The sequence below is a fragment of the Eriocheir sinensis genome, chromosome 21 (assembly GCF_024679095.1).
Source record: "Eriocheir sinensis breed Jianghai 21 chromosome 21, ASM2467909v1, whole genome shotgun sequence".
Lineage (NCBI taxonomy): Eukaryota > Metazoa > Arthropoda > Malacostraca > Decapoda > Varunidae > Eriocheir > Eriocheir sinensis.
In genome coordinates, this window is record NC_066529.1 from 4572790 (window position 1) to 4598059 (window position 25270).

At 41.0% G+C, this 25270-nt stretch overlaps 1 protein-coding gene across 3 annotated transcripts in view; it reads left to right on the forward strand.

Moving 5' to 3' along the window:
- LOC127001553 (discoidin domain-containing receptor 2-like) overlaps window positions 1-25270 on the forward strand; it is a 135283-nt gene that overhangs the window by 20946 nt on the left and 89067 nt on the right. For all 3 annotated transcript variants that reach the window (XM_050866194.1, XM_050866195.1, XM_050866196.1), the window contains exon 2: window positions 7345-7579. In XM_050866194.1, the coding sequence (XP_050722151.1) occupies window positions 7345-7579 (235 nt within the window). The remainder of the gene's footprint in view (window positions 1-7344; window positions 7580-25270) is intronic.

Genomic DNA, 25270 nt, shown 5'->3' on the forward strand with positions numbered 1-25270 from the left:
TTACCCTCCTGATTAAAATAATTTCTAGTTTTTTTTTTTTACCATAAGAAACACTAGGAGCAAAGTCTTTCATAATGGTATTTCGACTTCAGTTCTTTCTTGTAATTTCTAGTTATTTTTTTTCACCATAACAAACACTCGGAATTGTCGATCATTATGGTGTACGTTCTTTCATGTATAAATTGTGTGTTTTCTTACCATAAGACGAAAAGAATAATAAAGTCTTTCATCGTGGTATCCCGACCTCTATTCCTTCACATTATCCTCTTTAACGTAACTATTAATAAGGTCACTGTTCAAACTAATGATGCCAAGGATTAAGAAAATAGATAAACAAAAGAATGAAGTAAATGTTACGATGTTTATCCTCTTGGTCTGATGCTCTTACATTCCCTTTTGGACACCTGTTATCCTGTTGTTCCCCGTATGTACACGTGACTAAACACCGCCACGGATTAAGAAGAAAACAAACGCCCATTGCTGTGTTTTCCCGACCCACACTCCGGAAAATTTATAAGGGATGTACATGTAAATATTTCTAGCTTTAGCGTGACGTAGACTCGTAGAGGATACGTTCCGTTGCGATTCAGGTCAAGGATTTAAAAACACTGAAAAAGGGGTAAAAAAATGTTTCCACGTTTTTTTGCTTTTTTTTTTAGGTTGGTTGCTCATAAAATCGTTTGCGTGCGTCATTTTTTATAGGCGAGTAATTATAATCCCATATTATACGGAATCAAATGTATTATGTAAGTTATGTATTAATCTTTTTAGGCTTATTGAACTAAAACTCACTTCCCTATTTTATATTTAGTGATTGCGATCGTGTGTTGCGTTATCATACAGATTAGTCGAATAGATTGATACCAAATTAAATGTTACCATGTTTTATTAGACTCGCGGTTCTTAATAGTTTTTACTGGATGTTATAATGATTCTCTCTCTCTCTCTCTCTCTCTCTCTCTCTCTCTCTCTCTCTCTTTAATAATCGTTTCTGCGAATTTCCTTATTTTTATCGTAAATAGTTGCGTTCGTAGGCTCCGATATGATACAGAATATATATCGAACTAAATATGTATGCAAAGATGGGCTGGTGTAGGCCTCGTACTTGCATGTTTTTTCGTTTGTAAACATATCAACAAGGCCGTAACTTAAATTAATATTGTTGGTTGGTACGTATCGCTGCCTCTTATGAGTGTTCCTCTTAAAATCATTCCTATGTGTATTTTTTTTTTTTGGTGCATGTGTTACTCATATAAACAAAACACGAACTAAACGTAAATGAAAGCAGTAGATTGGTATGTGTCTGTATCTTATGTTCGTTTCTCTTCAAACCATCCCCATTTTTTATATATTTTTTTATTTATTTTGTGTATGTGTTTGGTTCGCATACACAACAACGCGGACTGAAAGTGAAGGAAAACTGTACGTTGCTATGTATCTATGTGCCTTATACTCGGTCCACTTAAAGCGTCCCCGTATATATATATTTTTTTCTTTATATTCTGTGCATGTGTCTGGTTCGCATGCACAACTACATAGACTAAACGTAAATAAAGTCTGTAGGTTGGTATGTATCTGTTTATTATGTTCGTTCCTCTTCAAATCATCCCCGTGTTTTTTTATATATATTTTGTGGATTATGTTACTGTACTTTTTTCAAGGCACGCTGCTCCTATTAAAGTCGCGTCTGTATTAATAGTTTCCCCACCCGTTGGTATACGAATCTATGCTTCTTTCTCGCGTTCAATTAAAATCATCCCCATATGTATCTTCCTTATTTTTAGTGAATGAAACTACCGTGGACTTAACCTGAATAAGTCTCATACGTTACAATACTTTTTTTTTCAATATAAATAGATTCCCCACCTGTATGTGTGTTTCTTATTCGAGTTCAATTGAAATCATCCCAATATGTTTTTTTTTTGTATGTATGTGAATGAAAACAACGTGGACTTAACCTAAATAAAGTCTAATTGTTACTGTATTTTTATTTCTAGGCACAAGGCTCATAGTTGCGTCTGTATAAATAGATTCAACACTTGTATTTTTTTTTATCCGCGTTCATTTAAAATCGTCCCCATATTTACGTAAACGCCGACTAAGCCTGAATGAAGTCTAAATGTTACGATCCTTTTTTTTTTTTTTAGGCGCGGGGCTCCTTAAAATCCGGTCTGTATAAATTGATTCCCCACCTATATCTCTGTTTCTTATCCGCGTTAATTTAAAATCGTCCCCATATGTTAACGCGAAGCCTGAATAAAGTATAAATGTTACTGTACTTTTTATTTCAAGGCACGGTGCTCTTTAAAATCGGGTCTTTAAATGGATTCTCCACCTATATCTCTGTTTCTTATCCGCGTCTGTTTAAATTGATTCCCCACCTATATCTCTGTTTCTTATCCGCGTTAATTTAAAATCGTCCCCATATGTTAACGCGGTGAATAAAGTATAAATGTTACTGTACTTTTATTTCTAGGCACGGCGCTCTTGAAAATCGGGTCTGTTTAAAATGATTCCCCACCTATATCTCTGTTTCTTATCCGCGTTAATTTAAAATCGTTCCCATATGTTAACGCGGAGTAAGCCTGAATAAAGTATAAATGTTACTGTACTTTAATTCTAGGCACGGCGCTCTTGAAAATCGGGTCTGTTTAAAATGATTCCCCACCTATATCTCAGTTTCTTATCCGCGTTAATTTAAAATCGTTCCCATATGTTAACGCGAAGCCTGAATAAAGTATAAATGTTACTATACTTTTTATTTCAAGGCACGGTGCTCTTTAAAATCGGGTCTTTAAATGGATTCCCCACCTATATCTGTGTTTATTATCCGCGTTAATTTAAAATCGTCCCCATATGTAAACGCGAAGCCTGAATAAAGTCCAAATGTTACTACCCTTTTTCTTTTGGCGCTGGGCTCTTTAAAATCGCTTCTGTATAAATGGATTCTCCACCTGGATCTGTCTTTCTTATTGACGTTAATTCAAAATCATCCCCATATGTAAGCGCGGACTAAACCTGTATAAAGTCCAAATGTTACTGTACTTTTTCCCCATGGCTCGGCGCTCTTAAAGTCACAGTTCTGCATGTATAGATTTCACGCCCGTTTGCCACTGAAGCCGAGGGGGACTCATACATAAATACATACACATTTTTCCCTCTTGTTTTAATGGCAGATTACCTCGTTGATGCGAATTAATCACGGCTAATTTGTCAGATTTCGTTATAGATTAATTCCGATGAGAAAATATTTGTCACTTTATTGAATTTTCATTGTCCGAAATACCGAAAACCGACGGCATTACAATCGATTGGAGGCCGTTCGTTCGTTGTGTGTGTGTGTGTGTGTGTGTGTGTGTGTGTGTGTGTGTTTTGCTGCGTTCGTGTTTGCTGATGGGTGACTGTGTGTTTGTGGGTGTGTTTGTGTCCCCTTTTTGGTTTGGTGTTTGTTGGGCGTTGTTTGTGTGATCTTGTTTGTGCTTGGGGTTTGATGTGTGGATGTTCATTTGTGTTTGTGTGAGGGGAAGAATGTTTTTATGTTTTGTGTGTTTGTGTTTGTGTGTGTGTGTGTGTGTGTGTGTGTGTGTGTGTGTGTGTATGTGGTCACTTTAGGGCAATAGTGAAAGAGCAAACAAGCAGAAGAAGAGCATGAACAACCCTCTCTTTCTTGTATACAGTTCGGAATAAAACAAAACAAAATAAAGCAGGAAACCGTAAAATTTATAATAGTTAGTTTTAAGCTTAGTGAAAGAAAACCAAGAACAGGATATAGTAAAAATATATATGGAAAACGAGAAGTACTTATTACCATAGAGAAAAAAATGGAAACGTGTCGAATACAAAACAATACAGGAAACCGTAAAAAATTTAATTGTTGGTCATAACCTTAGTGAAAGAAAAGGAATAAAAGGATAGAGTGAAAGTATATATAGAGAAAGCGGGAAGCAATTATTATCGTATACGAGAAATGGAAACACGTCAAAAATGTTTAGATAACCGACGGAAGAAGTATTTTTTTATTGTAGAGGAAGCAAAAAAATAATGAAAAAAAGCCCGCTACTCACTGCTCGTACAAATAGTCAAGAGGAGTGGCCGAAAGATAGGTCAATTTCGGGTGGAGAGGTGTCCTGATACCTGATCCTGATAGTTGTCTGAAATAAAAATAAGAAATTAATTTGATAATCGACTGAACAAAGTTGGCTGAAAAAAAAAGTAATTTGATAATCGACTGATGAAATATTTAGTAGGCTGAAACATGAATAAAACAACACATCAAGCTTTGTCCTTTCACTTCTAATAGGATATAGAAAGTGGAGCAGAGGCCGCGGTAACAGACTGGCTTAGAGCACGGTAAGAGCATCAGGCCTTGCAGGTAAAGAGCCGGGGCGATACGATTGAAGCCCAAGTGCATTTGCGTGACACAGGGAAGAGAATCCGATCCGGTCTGTAAACCCCGAGTCACAACACCTTGCCAAAATGAACGTGTATAGTATAAGCTTCCAAAACAAAGAAGAAGCACATCCACAATCGGGTTTGCCTAGGTGTAGTATTTATCAGGTTACATTAGATTATCTTTTTATAGTTTGCAAAAGTCAGTAAATAAAGACAAATTGATTAATGGCCTCAGAAGCACACACACACACACACACACACACACACACACACACACACACACACACACACACACAGTAAAGTTTTCTTCGGTTATAATATTTTTCAGGTTGTTAAGTTAGAACTGTTTAGAGTTGAGAAGGGCCAAGGAGTGAAGACAAACAGATAAACGCCCTAAGAAACACACACACACACACACACACACACACACACACACACACACACACACACACACACACACAGAGTCGCGAGGGCCGGGGGGTATTGATCGCCATCGGTTTGTTGGCCGGAAACTCTAATATGAGACAGGAAATGCAGGGAACAGGCAAGAGCAGCGGATTCAGGGAGCGACCGAGATTGCAGTTCTAATCAGGAGAGAGAGAGAGAGAGAGAGAGAGAGAGAGAGAGAGAGAGAGAGAGAGAGAGAGAGAGAGAGAGAGAGAGAGAGAGAGAGAGAGAGAGAGAGAGAGAGAGAGAGAGAGAGAGAGAGAGAGAGAGAGAGAGAGAGATTTCAAGAGGCACACTTCACCTACTCATCTATCCCTTTCCCGGTAGCCAATTCTTTTTTTTTCTACTTTCCTCTCTTTAATCTCCACACACACACACACACACACACACACACACACACACACACACACACACACACACACGCTTCAATCAGACTCTCTACATAATAAAGAGTTCATATTCATCATTCTCTTCCTTTCCCTAATTTAAAAATCTTCCCTTAATTTAACTTTTTTTCCCAGGTGACCTTTTCTTTTCTTCTTTTTTTTCTTTCTGTTTCAGGTTTTCTCGTTTTTTCTCTTTCTTTTCTTTTCGTTTTATTTTTCTTCTTTTTCTTTCCTTCTTTGACATTTCTTTTTCGCGGTTATTTTTAGCATTTTATTTGTCTTATCTTTTATTTTTACTTCACCATTTTTTTCTGTTTGTCTCCTCACAGTTTTCTTTTGTATCTTTTCTTTCCTTTCATTTTTTATCCTCTTTTACTTTCCATCACACGGCTCTTCAACATATTTGCTTTTTCTGTCGTGATCTTATACTCATTTTTCATCCTTTTCACTCCTATATTGCGTTTCCTTCCTTCACCATTTCTTTTCATTATCTTTTTCTTCCCGTTCTCTTCTTATAAGTAGCGTATCAGCTGCTCTCTTCCTCTCATCCCCTTTTTCTTCTCTAGCTTTCTTTCGTTATTTTATTTTTCTTTCCTTTTCCTTTCCCCTTCTTTTACGGTCTGCCTTTCCATTCCCTCCTTTCACTCTTTATTTTCCTTATTAATTCCTTCTCAATGTCCTCTCATAAAAAAACGTAGCACCCTTTCATTTCCTTTCATCCCTTTTTTCTTCTCTACCTTCTTTCCCTCCTATTATTTTCCTTTTTTTCCATATTTTCTTACATACAAGCACACGGGAAGGACACACACACACACACACACACACACACACACACACACACACACACACACACACACACACACACACACACACACACACACGCCTCGCCCCCTTTCAGAAGAGGGCCGGAAAATTACCATATTGGCGTCATCGTTGCCGAAATTAGTTCCATAATATGTCCACAGATGGCGCCACCCGGCCGGCCCCTTCACCCCCGCTCTCCCTCCCGCGCACGAATATTTTTAGAACGCCGACATTCACATTTAATGGATTGGATTTTGCCGACACTCGAGAGGGATTGACGGTGGAAGCCTCGGAACATTTGACGTCTCTGTGTTTGGAAGTAATACCAGAGTGAGAGAGAGAGAGAGAGGGGGGGGGAGAGAGAGAGAGAGAGAGAGGGGTGGGGGGTGGGAGAGAGAGAGGGTGAGGGAGACAGACAGACAGACAGAGAGTGAGAACAGACAAGCAGATATACACAAATCGTTTTCTATGTTTAGTTTTATTTAGGATTCTATATTTTTTGTTGTGAAAGTTTTGCGGATAAAAAAATAAACTCGATATTTCTGTCTTTTTTCCTTACCTTCTTTTCCATTCTCATCTTTTCCTCCGTCTCCTCTTGCCAAGCCTTCTCCTCACGTCCATATATTTTCCTTCCTTGTTTTCCTCCTCAAACTCTTCCATGCATCTCCAAAATCTCCCTTTCTCCCTTCCCCTCTCCTCTTCCTTCATTCACCCTTCCTTCGCTGCCCTTTTTACAAGCCCCCATCTCGCTCCTTCCTTCCCTCTCAGTCTTGCTTCTTCTTCCTTCACAGCCTCCTCCCACACCGTCGTAATATCTTCCTCCTCTTATTTTTTCCTCTTTTTATCCTCCCACACTGCGCCTTATCACTCGTGCTTTTTCGTGGCCCTTACTATTTTTTCCCCTCTTTTTTCCTCCTCCTCTTTCTCCTCCTCCTTCCTCACATCTTTATCTCTACCCAAAACCACCTCTTCACTCATATCCTCCTTCTCTTCCTCCTCCTTGTCTTGACTCATATTTATCTTCTTGTATTCCTTTACCTTCATTTGTTCCTTCTCATCCTCCTCATCCTCATCCTCCCTTTTTCTTACTTCTCACTCTTTGTCTGTCCTCCCAACTCCTACTCATCCTCTTCTCGCAATCCTTCACCTACACGTAATCCTTCTCGTTCTCCTTCTCCTTTCCTCTTTCTTCATTGCTTGTCACTCTCAGCTTCAACTCCTCATTTCTCTTATTCCTTTCTCTCCACATAACCCTCTCGTCCTCGTCCTCCCTTTCTCATTCTTCCTCACTCACTCTTGTTTCCTTCCTCCCCAGACTCAACAAGGAGGTGCAGGGGGGCGCCTGGTGTCCTCGCTCCATGGTGGGCGCAGACAAATCGAAACAGTTTCTCGAGATCGACCTGAAGAGGACCCACGTGATCTCGGCCACGGAGAGCCAGGGCCGCTTCGGGAATGGCATGGGCAAGGAATACGTGGAGAGCTATACCCTGGAGTACTGGCGGCCCGGCATCAACACCTGGTACACCTACAAGCGGTGGGACGGGGACAAGGTGAGAGGGAGAATGTGTTGTTGAGGAGTGTGGTTTCGGAATCGACTAGCAGAAGTAGGTGTCGAGGTGTGATTGTGTGTGGATGAGGTTTGTTGACAGGAAGGACTGAAAGGGTGAAGTGGAGTCTACTTTTATTTATTTGGTAATGACTTTGAGAAGCATATTTTTCTTTCTTCGTATGAGCTGAGTTTGGTTATCAGAAAGAGTTTATGTGTTGAGTGTAAAATAGTCTTGTTTTTTGTTACGAATGACATAAGGAAGCATATTTATTTTTATTTTCTAAGTTATCCTCTACTTGTTGTCTTTATTTGTTACCAAGTCTTTCGTTTTCTTTACATTATCTTTTCTCGTGTTTTCCCCTCAAGGTTTTCCACTCGCCTGTTTCAAAATTTCCTCTCTGCCTCCTCCTCCTACTCCCTGTTGTCTCCCCTTCTCTCCCTGTTGATCGTTCCCCCTTATTTCTCTCCCTCCTTACCCCTCCCTGTTTCTAATTCCAAGTTCTTCCTCTCACCCTCACTTTCTCCATTCCTCCCCTTTTCCCTCTTGATCCCTTCCTCTGTTTCGATTTAAGTGTAGGTGTGTGTTAAGTGGGGATAATTTACAGGTATGAAGCCCTTGTAGATTAAGCTGGGAAAGTGCTGAACCGGATACAAGGTGAGTGTCATTTTATTGTTAGAGTAAGTGAAGGAGGGAAATCTTGTATAATCTGTATGTATGTGTGGAAAGTAGAACTCGTAGGTAAAGTTTAGACGATGGTTTTCCTGAATTGCTAAGACTGATAAACGTAAACTACACCCCCCTTACCCGACACACACACTCACACACACGAAGGAAAGGAAAGCAGAGAGTAGATCGGCCAGGTGTAAGGCTTGAGAGAGCTGCGAAGGAGGAGGCGCGGGGAAGGGTGTAAGCAGGTTGACTCAGAAACTCCCCGTAATTGAATGTTTGCCTCAGTAACACACTCACTGCTACACGCCACAAATTACGACCTTCTCAAGCACGGCCCGGCAAAGGAAAACGGAAAGAAGGAGATGGCGAAGCAGTAGGATGCAGAGGATGACGAGCGTTAAGGGGGAACAAGGAAGTGGTAGGAATTGGGATGAGAGGTGATGAAGGAAGAAGAGATGAGATTGGACTAGAAGAAAACGGAGTAAAAAGGGAAAGAATTGGAGAAGGAAATAGACGTGGAAGAGGACGATGAGATGGAATTGAAGTATAAGGAGAATCAAAACTAGAGGTGTTAGGCGGAGGAAGAGAATGTAGACGACGACGTGGAGAAAGAAGAGGCATAGAAGGAGGAAGAGGAGACTAAATCAATGGGAGTAAGTACACTAATGGAAGATGACAAAAAGAAAGGAGGAAGAGGAGGTAATGGATAATGAGGAAAACAAGATAATAGAAAAAGGAAGAAGAGGCGAATTACAGGAAGGAAGACTAGCTGTAGATCAAGAAGGAAGGAGAAAAGGAGAAAGCGAAATATGTAGAGGAAAGCTAGGACGAAAAATGGGGAATAAGTGGAGTGGTTGAAGACGGTGGAGGAGGAGGAGCGAGTAGAAAAGAATAGACATAAGTAAATCAGATGAAGTAGAAGACGTACCAGATGAAGGACAAGAAAGAGGAAAAAAGGGAAAGAAAACTGCGGATATTTAGGAATCAAAGAAGGAAGAAACGAACATGGAAAAGAAATGAAAAGGAAAAATACATTGGACTGAAGATAAATTAAAGTGATAGATATTTTCCTTTACCCAGACGAGAAATACGAGTGTGAAAGGAAAACAGGAAAAAAATAGGAACCCGGAGGACGAGGAAAACTTTCATGAAAATTTAAATCGTAAGGAAAATTTTGTGGAACTTGAAGGCAATGAAAAAAATTAAGTGAAAGAAGGAAGGGTAAGTAGAGAAGTAGGAGGATAAAGATTAGGAGATGGGAATATTACCGAACTAATGGAAAAGAAGGGAAATAAAATAGCAAGGAAAACTCTAAAGGAAAGGAAAGTCGTTGGAAGTTCAGTTTGTATTTTTTTTAGCAAACTCAAGTCGTGAAGTCGGTTTATTTTTATTCTTTTTCTGTCCTTCTTCATCTCTTTCTCCTTCTTCTTCTTCTCCTTCTTCTTCTTTTCCTCTTTTCATTTTTCTTCTTTTTCTTCCTCTTGTTTTTATTTTTGTTCATTTATGTTTCTCCTTATTCACAAGTTATTCCTGTTCACTGTATCTTCATTTATTGCTCTCATTCCTTGTAACTCCAGCTGAAGTTCATCTTTCCACTCTACTCTCTCCCCCGATCTTCTTCATTAAAACAAAACTAATCACGAACACAAATAACCATATCTCTATTTTTTTACTTCCTTTGTTATCTTAATGGAATCTGCGTGTTTCGGACATTTACAATTTACGCCATTTTAAATTACCCTGACCTGCCATCTTTGCCAACAGTAAGCTCGTGATTGTAGAAGACGACGACGATTAACTAGATGCGCAACCCACCTTATCCTCGTACCTACGTTGATGAAACTAATCCTGTAATCACAATCATCGTTAACACTATTTATTTGAGCCTAACACTAACTCTATACCCCAACACGCGATCAAACGAGGATAAAAGAAACATATACTTTAAATCATTCATCGTTAAACAAAACCAGGCCCTTCCTCGACCTCCTCCGCGCCGCACCCACGTTGACGGAGCTAATTGTATAATCAGCGCGGCGTCAAGTTCCCGCTGATGAATCCGCGAGAGTCAGGGAAACCGGGAAAGTTTTGTGCAGGGTGGCGCGAGACCAAGTTTGTCCTGACTCATCGTGGCAGAGTAGAGTTAGAGAGATGGATAGAGAAAGATGGAGAGATAGATGGATTAAGAGATGGAGGAATAGACAGACTGAATGATTGGGTGGTTGGTTGACATAAATTGATAGTTTGAGTGACTGAGAGAGAGAGAGAGAGAGAGAGAGAGAGAGAGAGAGAGAGAGAGAGAGAGAGAGAGAGAGAGAGAGAGAGAGAGAGAGAGAGAGAGAGAGAGAGAGAGAGAGAGAGAGAGAGAGAGAGAGAGAGATTTAAAAGGAAAGTTGGGAGTGCTGAAAAAAAGTAACTAGAGGAAGATAAGGACGTATGAATGAGAGTATAAAAAAGATATTCACTAAAAAATGGAAAAAGATAAGGACATACGAATACGAGAGAGAGAGAGAGAGAGAGAGAGAGAGAGAGAGAGAGAGAGAGAGAGAGAGAGAGAGAGAGAGAGAGAGAGAGAGAGAGAGAGAGAGAGAGAGAGAGAGAGAGAGAGAGAATGAAACCAAAAATATCCCATGTTGTGATTGTTTGAAAAATCTCCACAAGATAAATAAAAAAGTTGAACAAAAACATGAGGAATAAATCCGAAGCTCCATTCCTAATTTTTTCCTCCTCAGATACTCGGAAGTTAAAAAATGGATTAAGGAAGTGTTATGCTCTTGTTCTAACCCTAAACTTACCACAGGAGAGAAAAGGAATAACATGACATAGAAGAAAGGATACTGGAAAGGAAGAAAGAAGGGAGTATAAAAATGCGTTATAAAGTGAAGGAGTGTGTCCAGAAAATATCAAATGGAACGAGAACTGAGCTGAGGAGAGGAAAGAAATAACAGGAAATAGAAGAAAGGATAAAAGGAAGTCTGAAAAATATATCTGTACCCTTTGGCAGCGAATATAAAAGCCATGACAAAAAATACAGGACTGTCTTCAGGAAACCTCGTGTAGCAAAGGAACCGAGCCTGAACAGAGGAGAGGAAAACAATGATAGGAAGTTGACAGAAAAATGCAGAAGAAAAATGAAAAATAATATAGGAAAAATTATATTCATGGGTGTTAGTGTAAGACTCATAATTTAAGAGAAGAAACTATTTATGAAGACTCGTGTAGTACTGGAACGGTAAACTGAGCAGAAGAGAAAATAAAGAGTAGTAATTTGATGGAAGTATAAAAAGAAAGAAGGAAGATACTATTCCCTTGGCCACTCGTATAAGGGACATCAGAGAAAATAAATCATGGACATAAGGGTACACCAGGAAATCGATAGGAACATATAGACAGAAAGCCATAAAAGAATATAGGGTTTGTAGGCAGGTAGATAGATCGATAGACAGATAGATAGAGAGCCATAAAAGAGAAAACAAAAGGGTAGATAAATAGATATACAGAACAAGAGATATAGATAGATAGGTAAAGAGATATGTAAAAAAACAAAGAAAGAGAGAGAAATGAAGGAAAAAAGATAAAAAAAGACGGAGGAAAGAATGAAAGATAAAGAAAGAAGGAAGGAAGGAAAAAAAAGAAAGAAGGAAAGCGAAAAAAAAAGAAAGGAAGGAAGGATAAAAGAAAAAAAGAAAAGGAAAAAGGAAAGAAAGAAGGAAAAAAAGAAAGGACCCGTGCTCGTAGATAACAATGAGAAGCAGAATAAAAAAGGATTAATGAATATATTTAAAAGCAAACGACCTCATATAGTAACCCTAACCCCAGAGAGAGAGAGAGAGAGAGAGAGAGAGAGAGAGAGAGAGAGAGAGAGAGAGAGAGAGAGAGAGAGAGAGAGAGAGAGAGAGGAAAGGTAAAGTAATAAAAGGAAGAAGGAGGATGTTCTTGGCTGCCGGGGACATGATCATAAAAAGGAAGGTGCGCGTAAAAGTAAATTAGAGTCGGAATGAAATATTTGCCAAGGAAAGAATAAAGGGAGGCTGCAGCGAGGAAAGAATAGGCGAGGAGGACTAAGAGCGGAGGCCGGGGCGAGATTAGCAAGAAGATGTGGAGATTAAGAAAGAGGAAAAGAGTGTGTAGGAGAAATGAAAGAGTAGCTGGATATCGTATAACTTCCCCCCCGCCAAAAAAAAAAAAAAAATAGGAATTGCATAAAGATTTTTGGCTGTAGTAAAAGTATATGACTAGAGGAGGAAGAAAGGCAGAAGGTGAGGAGAGGCAAATTTATGTAGTCTTTCCATACTTAACTTTCTCAAAAAAACATATATAAGTAAACATTAGAGAGAGAGAGAGAGAGAGAGAGAGAGAGAGAGAGAGAGAGAGAGAGAGAGAGAGAGAGAGAGAGAGAGAGAGAGAGAGAGAGAGAGAGAGAGAGAGAGAGAGAGAGAGAGAGAGAGAGAGAGAGAGAGAGAGTAAATACCTGAGGAAAGAAGGATGTAGGAGAAAGTAAGATATGCAATTTTGTTGATATCTTACGAAGTAGATAAACTTTGTAACAGTAAGACTCATATAAAAGAATTAAAAAATGAAAAACAAGAAGAAACTAACTCAAAGAAAGTGAAGTTAGAGGAAAGTAAATATAAATCAGTTGAAAAAAGAAAGATAAGAAGCGTAGAGATAAAAGTTCTCTAAAATTTGATATATATTTAAAAAAGAATAGTACTAATAAAAGACAGAGAAAAAGAACGATAGAATGAGAAGCAAATAAGTACACGGAGAGTCGAGACGAATTATTTGACACGGAAATAATTTTAAACTTGAACGATAGTAGTAACAGTAGTAGAACGATAGACACACACAAGTTGAAGACAGGGGGAGCAAAGACATGAGGGAGAAAGGTAAAAACAAAACGATTAAAAAATACATCGAGAATTAATACGTGACAAAAATTCAAAAGTGATGAAGATGGTGATGAGATTCGTGATGATACTGGCAGGGGCGGTTGGCGTTGCTGGTGATGGTGATGGCGGTGGTGGTGGTGGTAGTGGAGGTGGTGGAGAAGGATGAAAAGGAGAAGGAGGAGGAGGAAGAGCATAAGAAGAAGAAGAAGAAGAAAAGTGGCCATAAAGCTTTTCCTATTCCTTCATTTGCATTCCCGCTCGTCTTTCATTCTTCTCCTACCTCCTCCTCCTCCTCCTCCTCCTCCTCCTCGTTTTATAGCCGCCTTTTCTTCTTACTTCTATTCTTAGTTGTAGCGGAAGGAAGAAATTTTAAATGGAATAGCACAGTCAGCGGCTAACATTAAATAAGACTTGGGAATAGGCCAAAAGATGACTGGTTCATTTGAATAGAAAAAACAAAATCGTAGACATTATGTAAGTACACGTGATTCAAAATTTTCTACTTTATTTTTTTTTTTTTTTACTTGCGGCAACTTCCTCTAATTCCTTACTCCAAACTACAGTCACTTAAAATGCCCCATGCCTTCAGTTCACAGTCACTTAAAATGCCCCATGTCTTCAGTTCACAGTCACTTAAAATGCCCCATGTCTTCAGTTCACAGTCACTTAAAATGCCCATGTCTTCAGTTCACAGTCACTTAAAATGCCCCATGTCTTCAGTTCACAGTCACTTAAAATGCCCATGTCTTCAGTTCACAGTCACTTAAAATGCCCATGTCTTCAGTTCACAGTCTCTTAAAATGCCCCATGTCTACAGTTCTTACGATTTTAATACACTTGAAACATGCTTCCTATCTGAATATTATTACCAGCATTGTCAACTTTTGCTTTTTCTCCTCCAAAATGCTCACTTCCTGTCTTCATAACTTATCCAGGATTCTCAGTTTTTGTCTTCAGTAATATACGATGCCTGCTTCCTATCTCTTTGTTATAACGAGCACTATCCACTTATCTCTGATCCCTACTCTATAATGATCGTTTCCTATCATCTAATATTGCACACAGCATTTCAAGTTTATCAATTTCCCAATATATATTTTCATGTCATCTTTTTATTTTTTTCTCTTTATTTTTTTACATCAAAGGAAACGCCTCAAGGGCAACAAAAATGGTACAAAAAATCCCGCTACAATAATCAATAATGCTGACTGGCTACGTGTTCCTCAATGTTATTACCAGAATTTTCATTTTTGATTTGTTCACTAATTTATAATGTTCCCTATCTTCGTATTATACCTATCATGTCTCTCTCTTCGTTTTGGTTCCCTTCTCAGTCGTCTCAATCTCTCTCACAAATTAGGGTGGTGGTGGTGGTGGTGGTGGTGGAGAAGAATGAAAAGGAGGAGGAGGTGGAGTATAATAATAATAATAAGAAGAAAAAGGAAGACTGTGTTTACCTTCTTTTGTGTGTGTTTATGTGTATTTGTTTATTTGTTATCCTATTCTGTGTATACTTTATTCTTTACTTTGTTACATCTCTTAATATTTGCTCAAGATCTCTTTTTGCTTACTCTAAATACCTAATCTACTACCCGTTTATTATTTTTTTGTTTCTCTCTCTCTCTCTCTCTCTTCGTGTCCCTTTTCCTTCATGATTTATGGGCAGCTTATAGGATATTCCCGGATCTCTTTCAGCATCTTCAAAAACCCGCACTCGGCGATCCCTTAATGCACAAACAAAGCATCATTCACGGGTCAAAAGACAGACCCTCATCCCCGCGTCTTTAAGAGAGGAAATTAGGAGATGCACCTGTCACATTGATGCTAAAATATCCGTCTTTTTATCTCTGTACCTTTGTAGTGTGTGTGTGTGTGTGTGTGTGTGTGTGTGTGTGTGTGTGTGTGATCTTACCTATTTGCTCTTACTTGTATATTTATAGCTCGTAGTATCCTGTATTACATCCACTTTTTTCTAAGATAATTCTCTAAACTTATAATGATGTCGATTTCCATATTCGAGTTCATTTGGCAAAGTATTTCATTCATTTGGTGTATGTTGTTTTAATATGAATGTATACGTGTGCATTGTCTATCTGAGTGAGTGTGTGTGTGTGTGTGTGTGTGTGTGTGTGTGTGTGTGTGTGTGTGTCCTCCTCGTTGTGGTTATCATTTTGACACGGAGCTCAGCAAAAAGGCGGACTCCCTCTAAGCCTAATGTCATTTGGGTTGAATAATTCATGATTGAGAAATGACGGAGACGGGAAGGGAGGGGAAGGAAGACACGGGAGACGGGGCTGGGAAGGGACTGAGCGGAGGGGATGGGAGATTGGGCAGGGGAGGAAAAGGGAAGGTGTGGGAAAGTTATGAGGAGAGAGGAATTTGGAAAAGGGAAGGAAAAGAAAACTAAAGGAAGAGAAGGTGTGGGAAAGTTAGGAGAAAAAAGGAAGCTGGAAAAAGGAAGGAAAAGAAAAGTAAAGGAAGAGAAGGTGTAGGAAAGTTGGGAGGAAATAGGAAGGTGGAAAAACGAAGAAAAAGGAAAGTAAAGGAAGAGAAGATATGGGAAAGTTAGGAGAAAAGAGGAAGGTGGAAAAGGGAAGGAAAAGGAAACTAAGCGAAGATGTGAGAAAGTTATGGTACAAGAGGAAGCTGGAAAAGGGAAGGAAAGGGAAACTAAAGGAAGGGAAGGTAAAAGAAAGTTAGGATAATAGAGAAAGATAGAAAAGTGTAGGATAAGAAATATAAGGGAAGGATAAGGACACGAAAGGAGGAATAAAGAAAAAAAAAACCAGGATAAAAATGAAAAATTGAAAGTAGACGGAAGAATGAGGAGGAAAAAGATGGGATAAAGACACAAGAGATACCAGGGAAAGGAGAACACGTGATAAAGAGTGCACAGGAAAAACAATACAAGGGAGGGAGGAATAAGGGAAGACGTGTTAGGGAAAAGAAGGGGAGTGATAGGGAAGATGACAGGCTTGGTGGAGGTGGTGAAGAGAATAGAAGAGAGGGTGGAAGACAAAGATGATAGGTTGGTGTGAAGAGGATAAAGCGGATAAGTAGAAGCAACGGGATATGGATTAAAGGGTGGATAGGAAAGGTGGATCAGAAGAATTTGCTATTTTGGAAACACACCAATTTGTCTTGTTTCTTGTGTCCATATATGTCTGTCTGTCTGTCCGTCTATCTGTCTGTCTGTCTGTCCGTCTATCTCAATTATGTGATCTTGTACCTCGTCCCGTCCACTTCAACACACACACACACACACACACACATACACAGAACCACAATTATTACGAGTCGCAAAATGCCGTCAAGACACGCACACACGCACGCATTTTTTTCCTTCACCCTCTCTCCCCTGTCTCTCCCTTCCTTTTTCTCTCTCTCCCTTCCCCCCTCCCCCCCTTCCTCTGTGTGTCTTCTCCGTATCCTTGAATAATAACAGGTTGCTCCTTCTTTCCTTCCTCCTCCTCTTCCTCCTGCTTCTCCTTTTCTATTCTTTCTTGAAATGTTTCGTCTCGTGTCGTCGGTGCACCCTCTCCTCCTCCTCCTCCTCCTCCAGCACCCTTTCCTCCTTCACCCACCACCCTTTATCCTTCCTCCCCACTACCTCCCCCTCCCACCCCGAATCGCACCGCTGGAAAACAAGCCTAAACTCGTCTCTTCCGCAGAAATGACCTCCTCCAAAATTTTGCAGGACAGCATCAAACTCGAGGGTACGGGGCGCGGGCTTACAAAATAGTTTCTTCTGTGGGAAAGGGGGAGGGAGGAGTGGGGGGAGGGATACAGAGAGAGAGAGAGAGAGAGAGAGAGAGAGAGAGAGAGAGAGAGAGAGAGAGAGAGAGAGAGAGAGAGAGAGAGAGAGATGGGGTCACACACTCCCTTCAAACCTCTCTTTCTCGCTCTCTTCCTCTTCTTCCCTCCGTCTTTATTCTTCCATTTATTTTCCTCCTCTTCCTTCTCTTACTCCTTCAGATTTCCTCCTTTCCTTCTTCCTGTAATTTTGTTTTATTTTTCTTGCCTCACCATTTTCTTTCTCCTCCTTTTCCCCTAATTCCCCCTTCTTCCCCTTCCCTATCATCTAATTCCCCTTTCTCGATACCCATTCCCTCATTCTAGCCCACCCCCATCTCTCTCTCTCTCTCTCTCTCTCTCTCTCTCTCTCTCTCTCATGTCCTTTTAGATCCCCGTATCCCCCCCCCTACCCCCCACCCCCTTCGCCGCGTCACCCCGGGGACCTGAACTAATTTAGAGGATATCCGACCCTAAACCAAGGGATCCGGGCGTCTTCAAACAGCCACCGTGATGCTCTTTTGTTTGCCGGTATCTTGGGCGACCCCCTTCCTACGCTCGTTCCTTCGTCCCTTCTTTTCTTGACTTCTTTCCGCTGCTGACAGTTCTTCTACTCTCCTCCGGGGCTTGGTTTATCAGGTATCTTCGTTGGCTATATTTTCCTGACTCTGTTTCTTACGTTTTTATATTTTTTTTAGTCTCTGGCTCCTTCCGATTTTTCTTATTTTTCTTTCTTCCGTATATTTTGTTTTTGTTTACTTTTGTTTTTTTTCCTGCTTTCTCTCTTCTTTCATCCTTCCTTCTTCTTAGTTACGTGCTTGCTATACTACTTTCTTTCTTTTTTTGCATGCTTCTTTTCGCTTTTTTGTCTTCCTCCTTCCTTCCCTTCTTCCTTCCTTTCTTCCCTGTCCTTTTTTTTCTTGCTTTTCTCTTATCTTTTTCCTTACTTTCTTTACTCCTCGTATGTCCTTCACTATTCCCTTCCTTCCCGTTTTTCCTTCCTCTCTCCCTCCCTCCCTCCCTTCCTTCCTTCCCTACCTTCCCTCCTTCCTCCCTTCCTTCCCTACACTCCTTTCTTCCTCCCTTCGTCCCTCCACTCCTTCCTTCCTTCCCTACACGTCTCTCTTCCTTCCTTCCCCCCTTCCTTCCATCCTTCCTTTCCCCTGACGGTCCCACCCCCTCGAGGGACAGGTTGCTTTTACAGACGACTCCATAGTGTGTGTGTGTGTGTGTGTGTGTGTGTGTGTGTGTGTGTGTGTGTGAGGGACTTTCAAGGGGCACTGAAGGCAGGCGGGCAGGCAGGAGGAAGGTGCAGAGGTAAAAATGCTCCCGGAATGCTCTCACTCCTCACGCTCTGTATTGGATGGCGGCGCCGAGAAATTTTATACGTGGAAACCGAAAGCTCTTTGCCGTTTTCCTGTACCCTCGTCCTTTTCCTTCTCCTTCGCCTCATCCTTTTCATCCTACCCCTAACCTCGCTCCTTCTCCTCCCCACTTGCTTCTCTTCCTCCTCTTACTCTTTCTCCTCCTCCTCCTTTTCATCCTAGCCTTCTTTCTTTTTTATTTCTCTCCGTTTCCTTAGTCCACCTCTTTCCCCTCCACCTCCCCTTCCTCACACACACACACACACACACACACAGACACAGACACACACACACCTGTCCTTCCAAGGCTTTCAACGCATATTGTTATCCTCTCCGTCGCTTTTAAGATGGAAACATATATTCAGTTTGTTTATTTATGTGTGTGTTGAAATATTTATTTGTTGATTTGTATGTGTATTTATGTATATCTTTCATATATATTTTGTTTGTTATATATTTATGTTTTTTATGTCAATATTTAGTTTGTTACCCCTTTGATGCATTCCTTTAGTTTTTTTATTAACATATTTTAGTCCATAGGTATAAAATGCAATCTTACATTTTTTTTTACTTACCATGAATATAAGTAGAGAGAAGGAGAAAGGAAGGAAGGAAGGGATGGATGGAAGAAAGAATGGAAGGAGAAAGGATGGAAGGAAGAAAGGAAGGAAGGAAGGGATGGATAGAAGGAAGAAAGGAAGGAGAAAGGATGGTAGGAAGAAAGGAAGGAAGGAAGGGATGGATAGAGGGAAGAAAGGAAGGAGAAAGGAAGGAAGGAAGAAAGGAAGGAAGGAAGGGATTTATGGAAGGAAGAATGAAAGGAGAAAGGATGGAAGAAAGGAAGGAAGGAGGGAAGGGATGGATGGAGGGAAGAAAGGAAGGACGGAAAGAAGGAAGGAAAACAATACAGTAAGAAGGGAGAACACCGTCAGAAATGGTATAATGGAAAAACACTGGCGAGGAACATTGCGACAAGTGTGTATCATGCAATCACGAAGGCAGCAATTACTCGAGGCATCAAGAGTTCTCAAAAGTGTTATTACTTACGAGCAATTTGATCTTCGTTCTTTTTTGAAACATGGAAAGAGTTCAAAGGCGGCTGAACAAATGCTGCCATAAAAAAGTGATGTCTTTCTCTCTCTCTCTCTCTCTCTTTTTTTTTTTTTTTACTGAAACGGATCCTCATAAATGTCATCAACAACTGTGAGGAGGCGTTTTCCGTCGTTTTTCACCCTTTTTGTCTGAGGCTGCTGCACTCCATCCTGTCCCTGCGAAGATCATAAGGTCATCTCTGCACCTGATTTGCTGTTTGCTATGACGTTTCCTACACTTGGTTGGCACTCTGTTATTCTGGTGTCAGTGTGTCATCAGCTCCCTGCATGAAACTTGTGAACTCATCCAATACATTTCTTACTCTTAATCGTCACTGCAGCAACTTCTACCTTTATTTGTTCATGGTTTATGGTTCTTGCTTCCTCTCTCTCCATGTCATACCCAAAACTTTTATCTCGGGTTCCTTGTCAGCGAAATGCGGGACCGAGAACATTAGGGGTTCAGCTGGGGATGGCGGGAGAGGCGAGGGCAGGACAGCTCGACCCCACGTGTCCCTCTCCGTAAGTCCGCCGTGACGCATCGCCGTGTCTCCCAAGCCCCGGAACAAGACACAAAGTCCTTAATAGCCAGACTTTGTGGGACTGTGATGCCAAGACTCTGAAGCCCCGAGGAAAAGTTGAGGAAAGGCTTGTCGAGGCGGCGGCGGCGGAGGCGGTGGTGGTTGGGTATGGGGGTGAGGATAGTGGTGATGGTGGTGGTGGTGGTGTGACGAGTGATGCCATCTGGTTTTGTTGGTGGTGGTGATGGTTGTGATGTTGTTTTAGGTGGTAGTGGTAGTAATGGTTAAGATAATGGTGGTGGCGGTAGGCGATTTGTGGTGGTGGTGATGGTTCTAGTCGTGGTGGTGATGATGATGGTTTAAATAGCCATGATAATGATGGTGATGGTGTTAGTGTTGGTGATAGTGGTGATGATAGTAATATTGGCAGTGGTGATGATAATGGTGATGATGGTTCTGTTAGTGGTGTTGACGATACTGGTAATGGTGATAGAAGTGGTTTTGATAATAGTGATATTTGTGATAGTGCTGGAAATGGTGACGATGATGCTAGTGAAAGCGGTGTCGGTTCTTGTCCTCGCAGTCCACATAAGCCAGAGTGCTGTCCTGTATCTTGAAATGCTCTAAATGACCTGAAGGCGGCGTTGCATTGCCCAGGTGACAGGTGTATATATTTAGGCAGACATGCAGGTACACACATATAGAGAGAAAGGCTGATCGTTACGTAGATGCATAAGTGTCGTAGCTTACAATATTCAAACACGCTGCACTGTTTCCATATGTTGATAGATAGGCAGACACATAGCAAGATAAGTAGAGAAATAAATACATAGGTGAAAATATAGTTAGAAGTGAAGATAAATCGGTAAAAATAAAGAATAAAATATAAACGAATGATGGTTGATAGTTTGATAGATAGATTAATATGATGATAGACAGTCAAATAGATACACAAATTCACATAGGGAGGTAGATAGATAAACTGAAAACTGTTAGGAATATAAATTGTAAAAAAGAAAAAGATGGGTTGATAGTTGAATAGCTTAATAGGTGATGTGATAAAGAGCACCGTTGAAAATGAAACCGCTCGAAAATATACATAGATTCATAATGATGAGACAAAGACTTACAAAAACAACAACAACAAAAAAAGACAGCATGTAAGAAAAGAGAAGAAAAAAAAACATGAACAAAAACTGGAGTGAGAGAATGAGAAAAAAAAAGTGAAATAGGAAGGGTGACAAAGGGAGAGAATAAGGGAGAGAAAGGAGGAGAAATACAAAATAGAAGAGAGAAGGAGAGGAGATAGAGATAGAAAAGACAGTGACAGGAAAATGAAGAAGGGTGAGGAGGAGGAGAGACAGAGAGAGAGAGAAGAGAGAGAGGCAGAAAATGGAAGGGAGAGAGAGAGAGAGAGGGGGAGACATAGGGAGACACATATACGAAGGGACAGGAAGACGGATAGAGAGAGGGGAGAAGAAGGGAGCCGTACCATAATCTCCCTTCGCCCTCCCTTTCCTCCCCTCCCCTCGCCCCCCTTACCCCCCGCCCCTCAGGTAGTGGTGACGCCTGTAGTTCATCTGTTCCAAAAGGATTACTCTGAGGCGCAAAAACAACCCAGAGAGCTTAAGTCGAAGTCTCCAATCTGGCCGTAGGCTTCCTGGAGGCGACGCTGACGGAGGGAAGGAAAAACAAGGGTAATCCAAGGAGGAGGAGGGGGGTGGGAGAGCTGGAGGAGGAGGGTGATCAAGAAGAGGAGGAGGAGAGCGGGGACAGCGAGAAGGGTAGGATGCGCAGGAGGATGAAGAGAAGGAGGAGGAGGAGGGGGATGACGAGACGGAGTGAGAAAGGAAGAGGAAGGAAGAGGCGAGTGGGGACAATGGAGGATGATCAAGAGGAAGAAGAGAATGAAAAGGAAAGAGGTTACGAAAAAGGGGAAGCCGACGGAAAAGAGAGAAAGAAGAAGGGACAGGAGAGTGAGATTGGGGACGACACAAGGGGAGGATGATCGAGAGGGAGAAGAGAAGGGGAATGATGAGAGGGGTGTGAGCTAATGGAGGAAGAGCAGAAGGATTGAAGAAATGGGGGAAGCAAAGCGATGATGATAAGAAGAAGAAAGAAGAGGAGAGGAAGTGAAAGACGAAGAGGAGGAGAAGGGGAATGGTCGGACAGAGAAGTGTAGAAGGGAGACAAAATGAAAAAGAAGGAGGAAAGAAGATAAATGGAGGGGGGAGGAGGAGGAGGAGGAATGTCTGAGGAAGAAAAGGAATGAGACGGGAACTGATTGACTGATTTCATTTAATTATTTACTTACTTATTTTTTATTTTTTATTTGCATTATTTTTTTGTGTGTGATATTCTCTGTTTCCATGTTTATCCGTGTATATATTTTCATTTATTCTTTATTCCCGTGTATTTATTTTCATTTGTTCTTTGTTCCTATGTTTATTCGTGCGTGTATTATTTTTTTCAGCGTTCTTTGTTTCTCACACTCCTTATTATCGCTCCCCCTTTCTCTCTCTCTCAATTGTCTAATATGAAAGATATTTGATATGCATACATAATTTATGCGTCACTCCGATTAACAGTGTGAGGGGACAGTGGTGATTGAAGAGAAGGAGGAGGAGGAGGAGGAAGATGAGGAGGAGGAGGAGGAGGAGGAGGTAAGATAAATTGATAGTGAGTGTTGAAATAGTTGTAACACACACACACACACACACACACACACACACACACACACACACACACACACACACACACACACACACACACACACGTAGAACACAACTCAACACTTACTTTCCCTACGTTTTTGTCAGTTTGCTAAAAGGGAGGCAAAGAGAGCGATAGAATGAAACTTATAAAACCATTCATTGCATATATATAAATGATTACTATACGTAGACAAGAGTGAATGTAATGGTGGGGAGGGAGGGAGAGAGAAGGATAGGGACGTATATATCATTGAGGTATAAATCTAGGCGGAAATAATGGCAGGGGATAACCCATAACTGCCCACCTTCTATACCTTACTCTTCTTCCTCTTTTTTTCTTCTTATTCCTCTTCCTCTCTTTCCGACTATACTTATTTTCCTTTCTTCATGATTTTCTAGTTTGTTTTTATTTTCCTTCTCGTCATTTATTCTTTCCTCTTCTTTCCTCTATTCTCTTCCTCCTTTTTCTAGATTCTTTTCATCTTTCTTCTACTCTTCCTTTTCCTCCTCTCCTCCTCCTTTTCCTTTTTTTTCTCTACTTTCTGTTCCTTTCTTGCTATTTCTCTTTATGCTCCTCCTCTTCATCTTCCTCCTCCTTTTCCTCTTTCTCCTCCGTCTCCGCCTCCTCCCTCTTCAAGTGTTTGATCAAGTTTCATGTCTCACCCTCATTCTCTCTCTCTCTCTCTCTCTCTCTCTCTCTCTCTCTCTCTCTCTCAAGCCTACATATACCCCTCATGAAACTCCCTTAACCCAGAAGGAAGAGGAGGAGGAGGAGGAGGAGGAGGAAGAAGATCGACAAGAGAGTGACTTTGGAATGACGCGACGAACCAAGTCTGTGTTTGTCTCGATTATCTGATTAAACAGACAGGTGTTTGCCCAGCAGGTGACGTCACTAAGAGAAGGAGGAGGAGGGAGAGGGGGAGGAGCAGAGGAGGAGGAGAATAACGACAATGAAAACGAGGACAAAGAAATATGAAGAAAGCTGAGAGGACATAACTGTAAGAATGAGAAATGGAGGAGGAAGATTACTCGCGGAAGAAGGAGGAGAAGGAGGAGGAGAAGAAAAGAATGAAATTGATGTAAATAAAGAAAGAGGGTGAAAATGAAAATCCGAAAGATGGGATAGTAAGAAGAAAGGGAACTGCAGAAGGAGGGGAAGGTGAAGGAGGAAGAAGAGGAGGAGTAGAAAGAGGAAAAGGAGAAGGAGGAGGATGGAAGTGTATCAATGTGAAAATTTTATGTATGGAGGGATTTTGTTTCCTTCTTTACTGGCAGATAAATAGTAAAGGGAAGGAAGGGTAGGGAGGAGCGTAAAGGGAAAGGGAGATGAAGGAAAGAAGAGTAGGAAGAAAAGAGAGGGGAGGAATTGAAAGTCAGGAGACAAAATGCAAAAAAAAAGAAATACTGTAGAGAAAATGTTCATTCCTATGGTTCCTTTCTGTGTGTGTGTGTGTGTGTGTGTGTGTGTGTGTGTGTGTGTGTGTGTGTGTGTGTGTGTGTGTGTGTGTGTTTATGCTTAACTTAATGTAAAAAGTATTGGTGTATGTGAGTTTGTGTAGAGAGAGAGAGAGAGAGAGAGAGAGAGAGAGAGAGAGAGAGAGAGAGAGAGAGAGAGAGAGAGAGAGAGAGAGAGAGAGAGAGAGAGAGAGAGAGAGAGAGAGAGAGAGAGAGAGAGAGAGAGAGAGAGAGAGAGGAAAAAAAAGTCTCGTCCGGCGTGAATAAGCCTCGAAGCCACTCATTGCCCGGGTCTGTCAGTCACTCAGTCCGTAAGTCCTTTGTTCATTAGCCATTGTGTGTGTGTGACTGTACCCCTCTCTCTCTCTCTCTCAAGTAAATTTTTTTGTCAACTGGTATCTTTATTTTTTCTTTATTGTTGCTCCGGTAGGCTATCTTGATGGGGCCTAGTGGTCGGTCCCAGCCCATTTGTATCGCAGGCAAGTGTTTATAGTGGCGCCATCCTGTTTGTCTCATGCTGCCCCCCCCTAACTCATCTTTGCCCCACTGTAGAGAGTTTTCGCTCGAGTCCGGGTTGCCAGGTGGACTTCAGGACAGCATGTGGGTAGTTTTGGACCGCTCGGCGATGACTGAAAATTGTCAGTCTCCCCCTCTCTCTTCTCCTTCATTCTTCCTCTTTTACTATATTCTCCTCGTGTTATTCATCCTCAAATTCGTCTTAATCATCTTTATATTTTTCATTCTTCCTCAATTTTTTTTTACAGTGAAGGCAGCAGTTCAAGGGCAAAAAAAAAAGGAAACAATGAAAAAAAGCTCGCTACTCACATTATTTATATTAATGTTACAGTTATTATCATATTTTTTTGTAATTTTTGTCATTACTATTGCAAATACACTCACAGAGTTGCTCCATCCTTCAATGTCTTTCCCTCCTCCTCCCCCCCACCCCCCCACACACACGAGCAACAGACAGGAACTAAGATTAAAGATTTCCAATGTGATGGATGATGTAAGAACAGATGTGTGTGTGAGAGAGAGAGAGAGAGAGAGAGAGAGAGAGAGAGAGAGAGAGAGAGAGAGAGAGAGAGAGAGAGAGAGAGAGAGAGAGCAGGCAGGTAATCTCGACAGCTTCAGGTAATCTCTCAACCAATAAGTCTCGAACAGGTGACAGATTATCAGGAAATATATTAGAC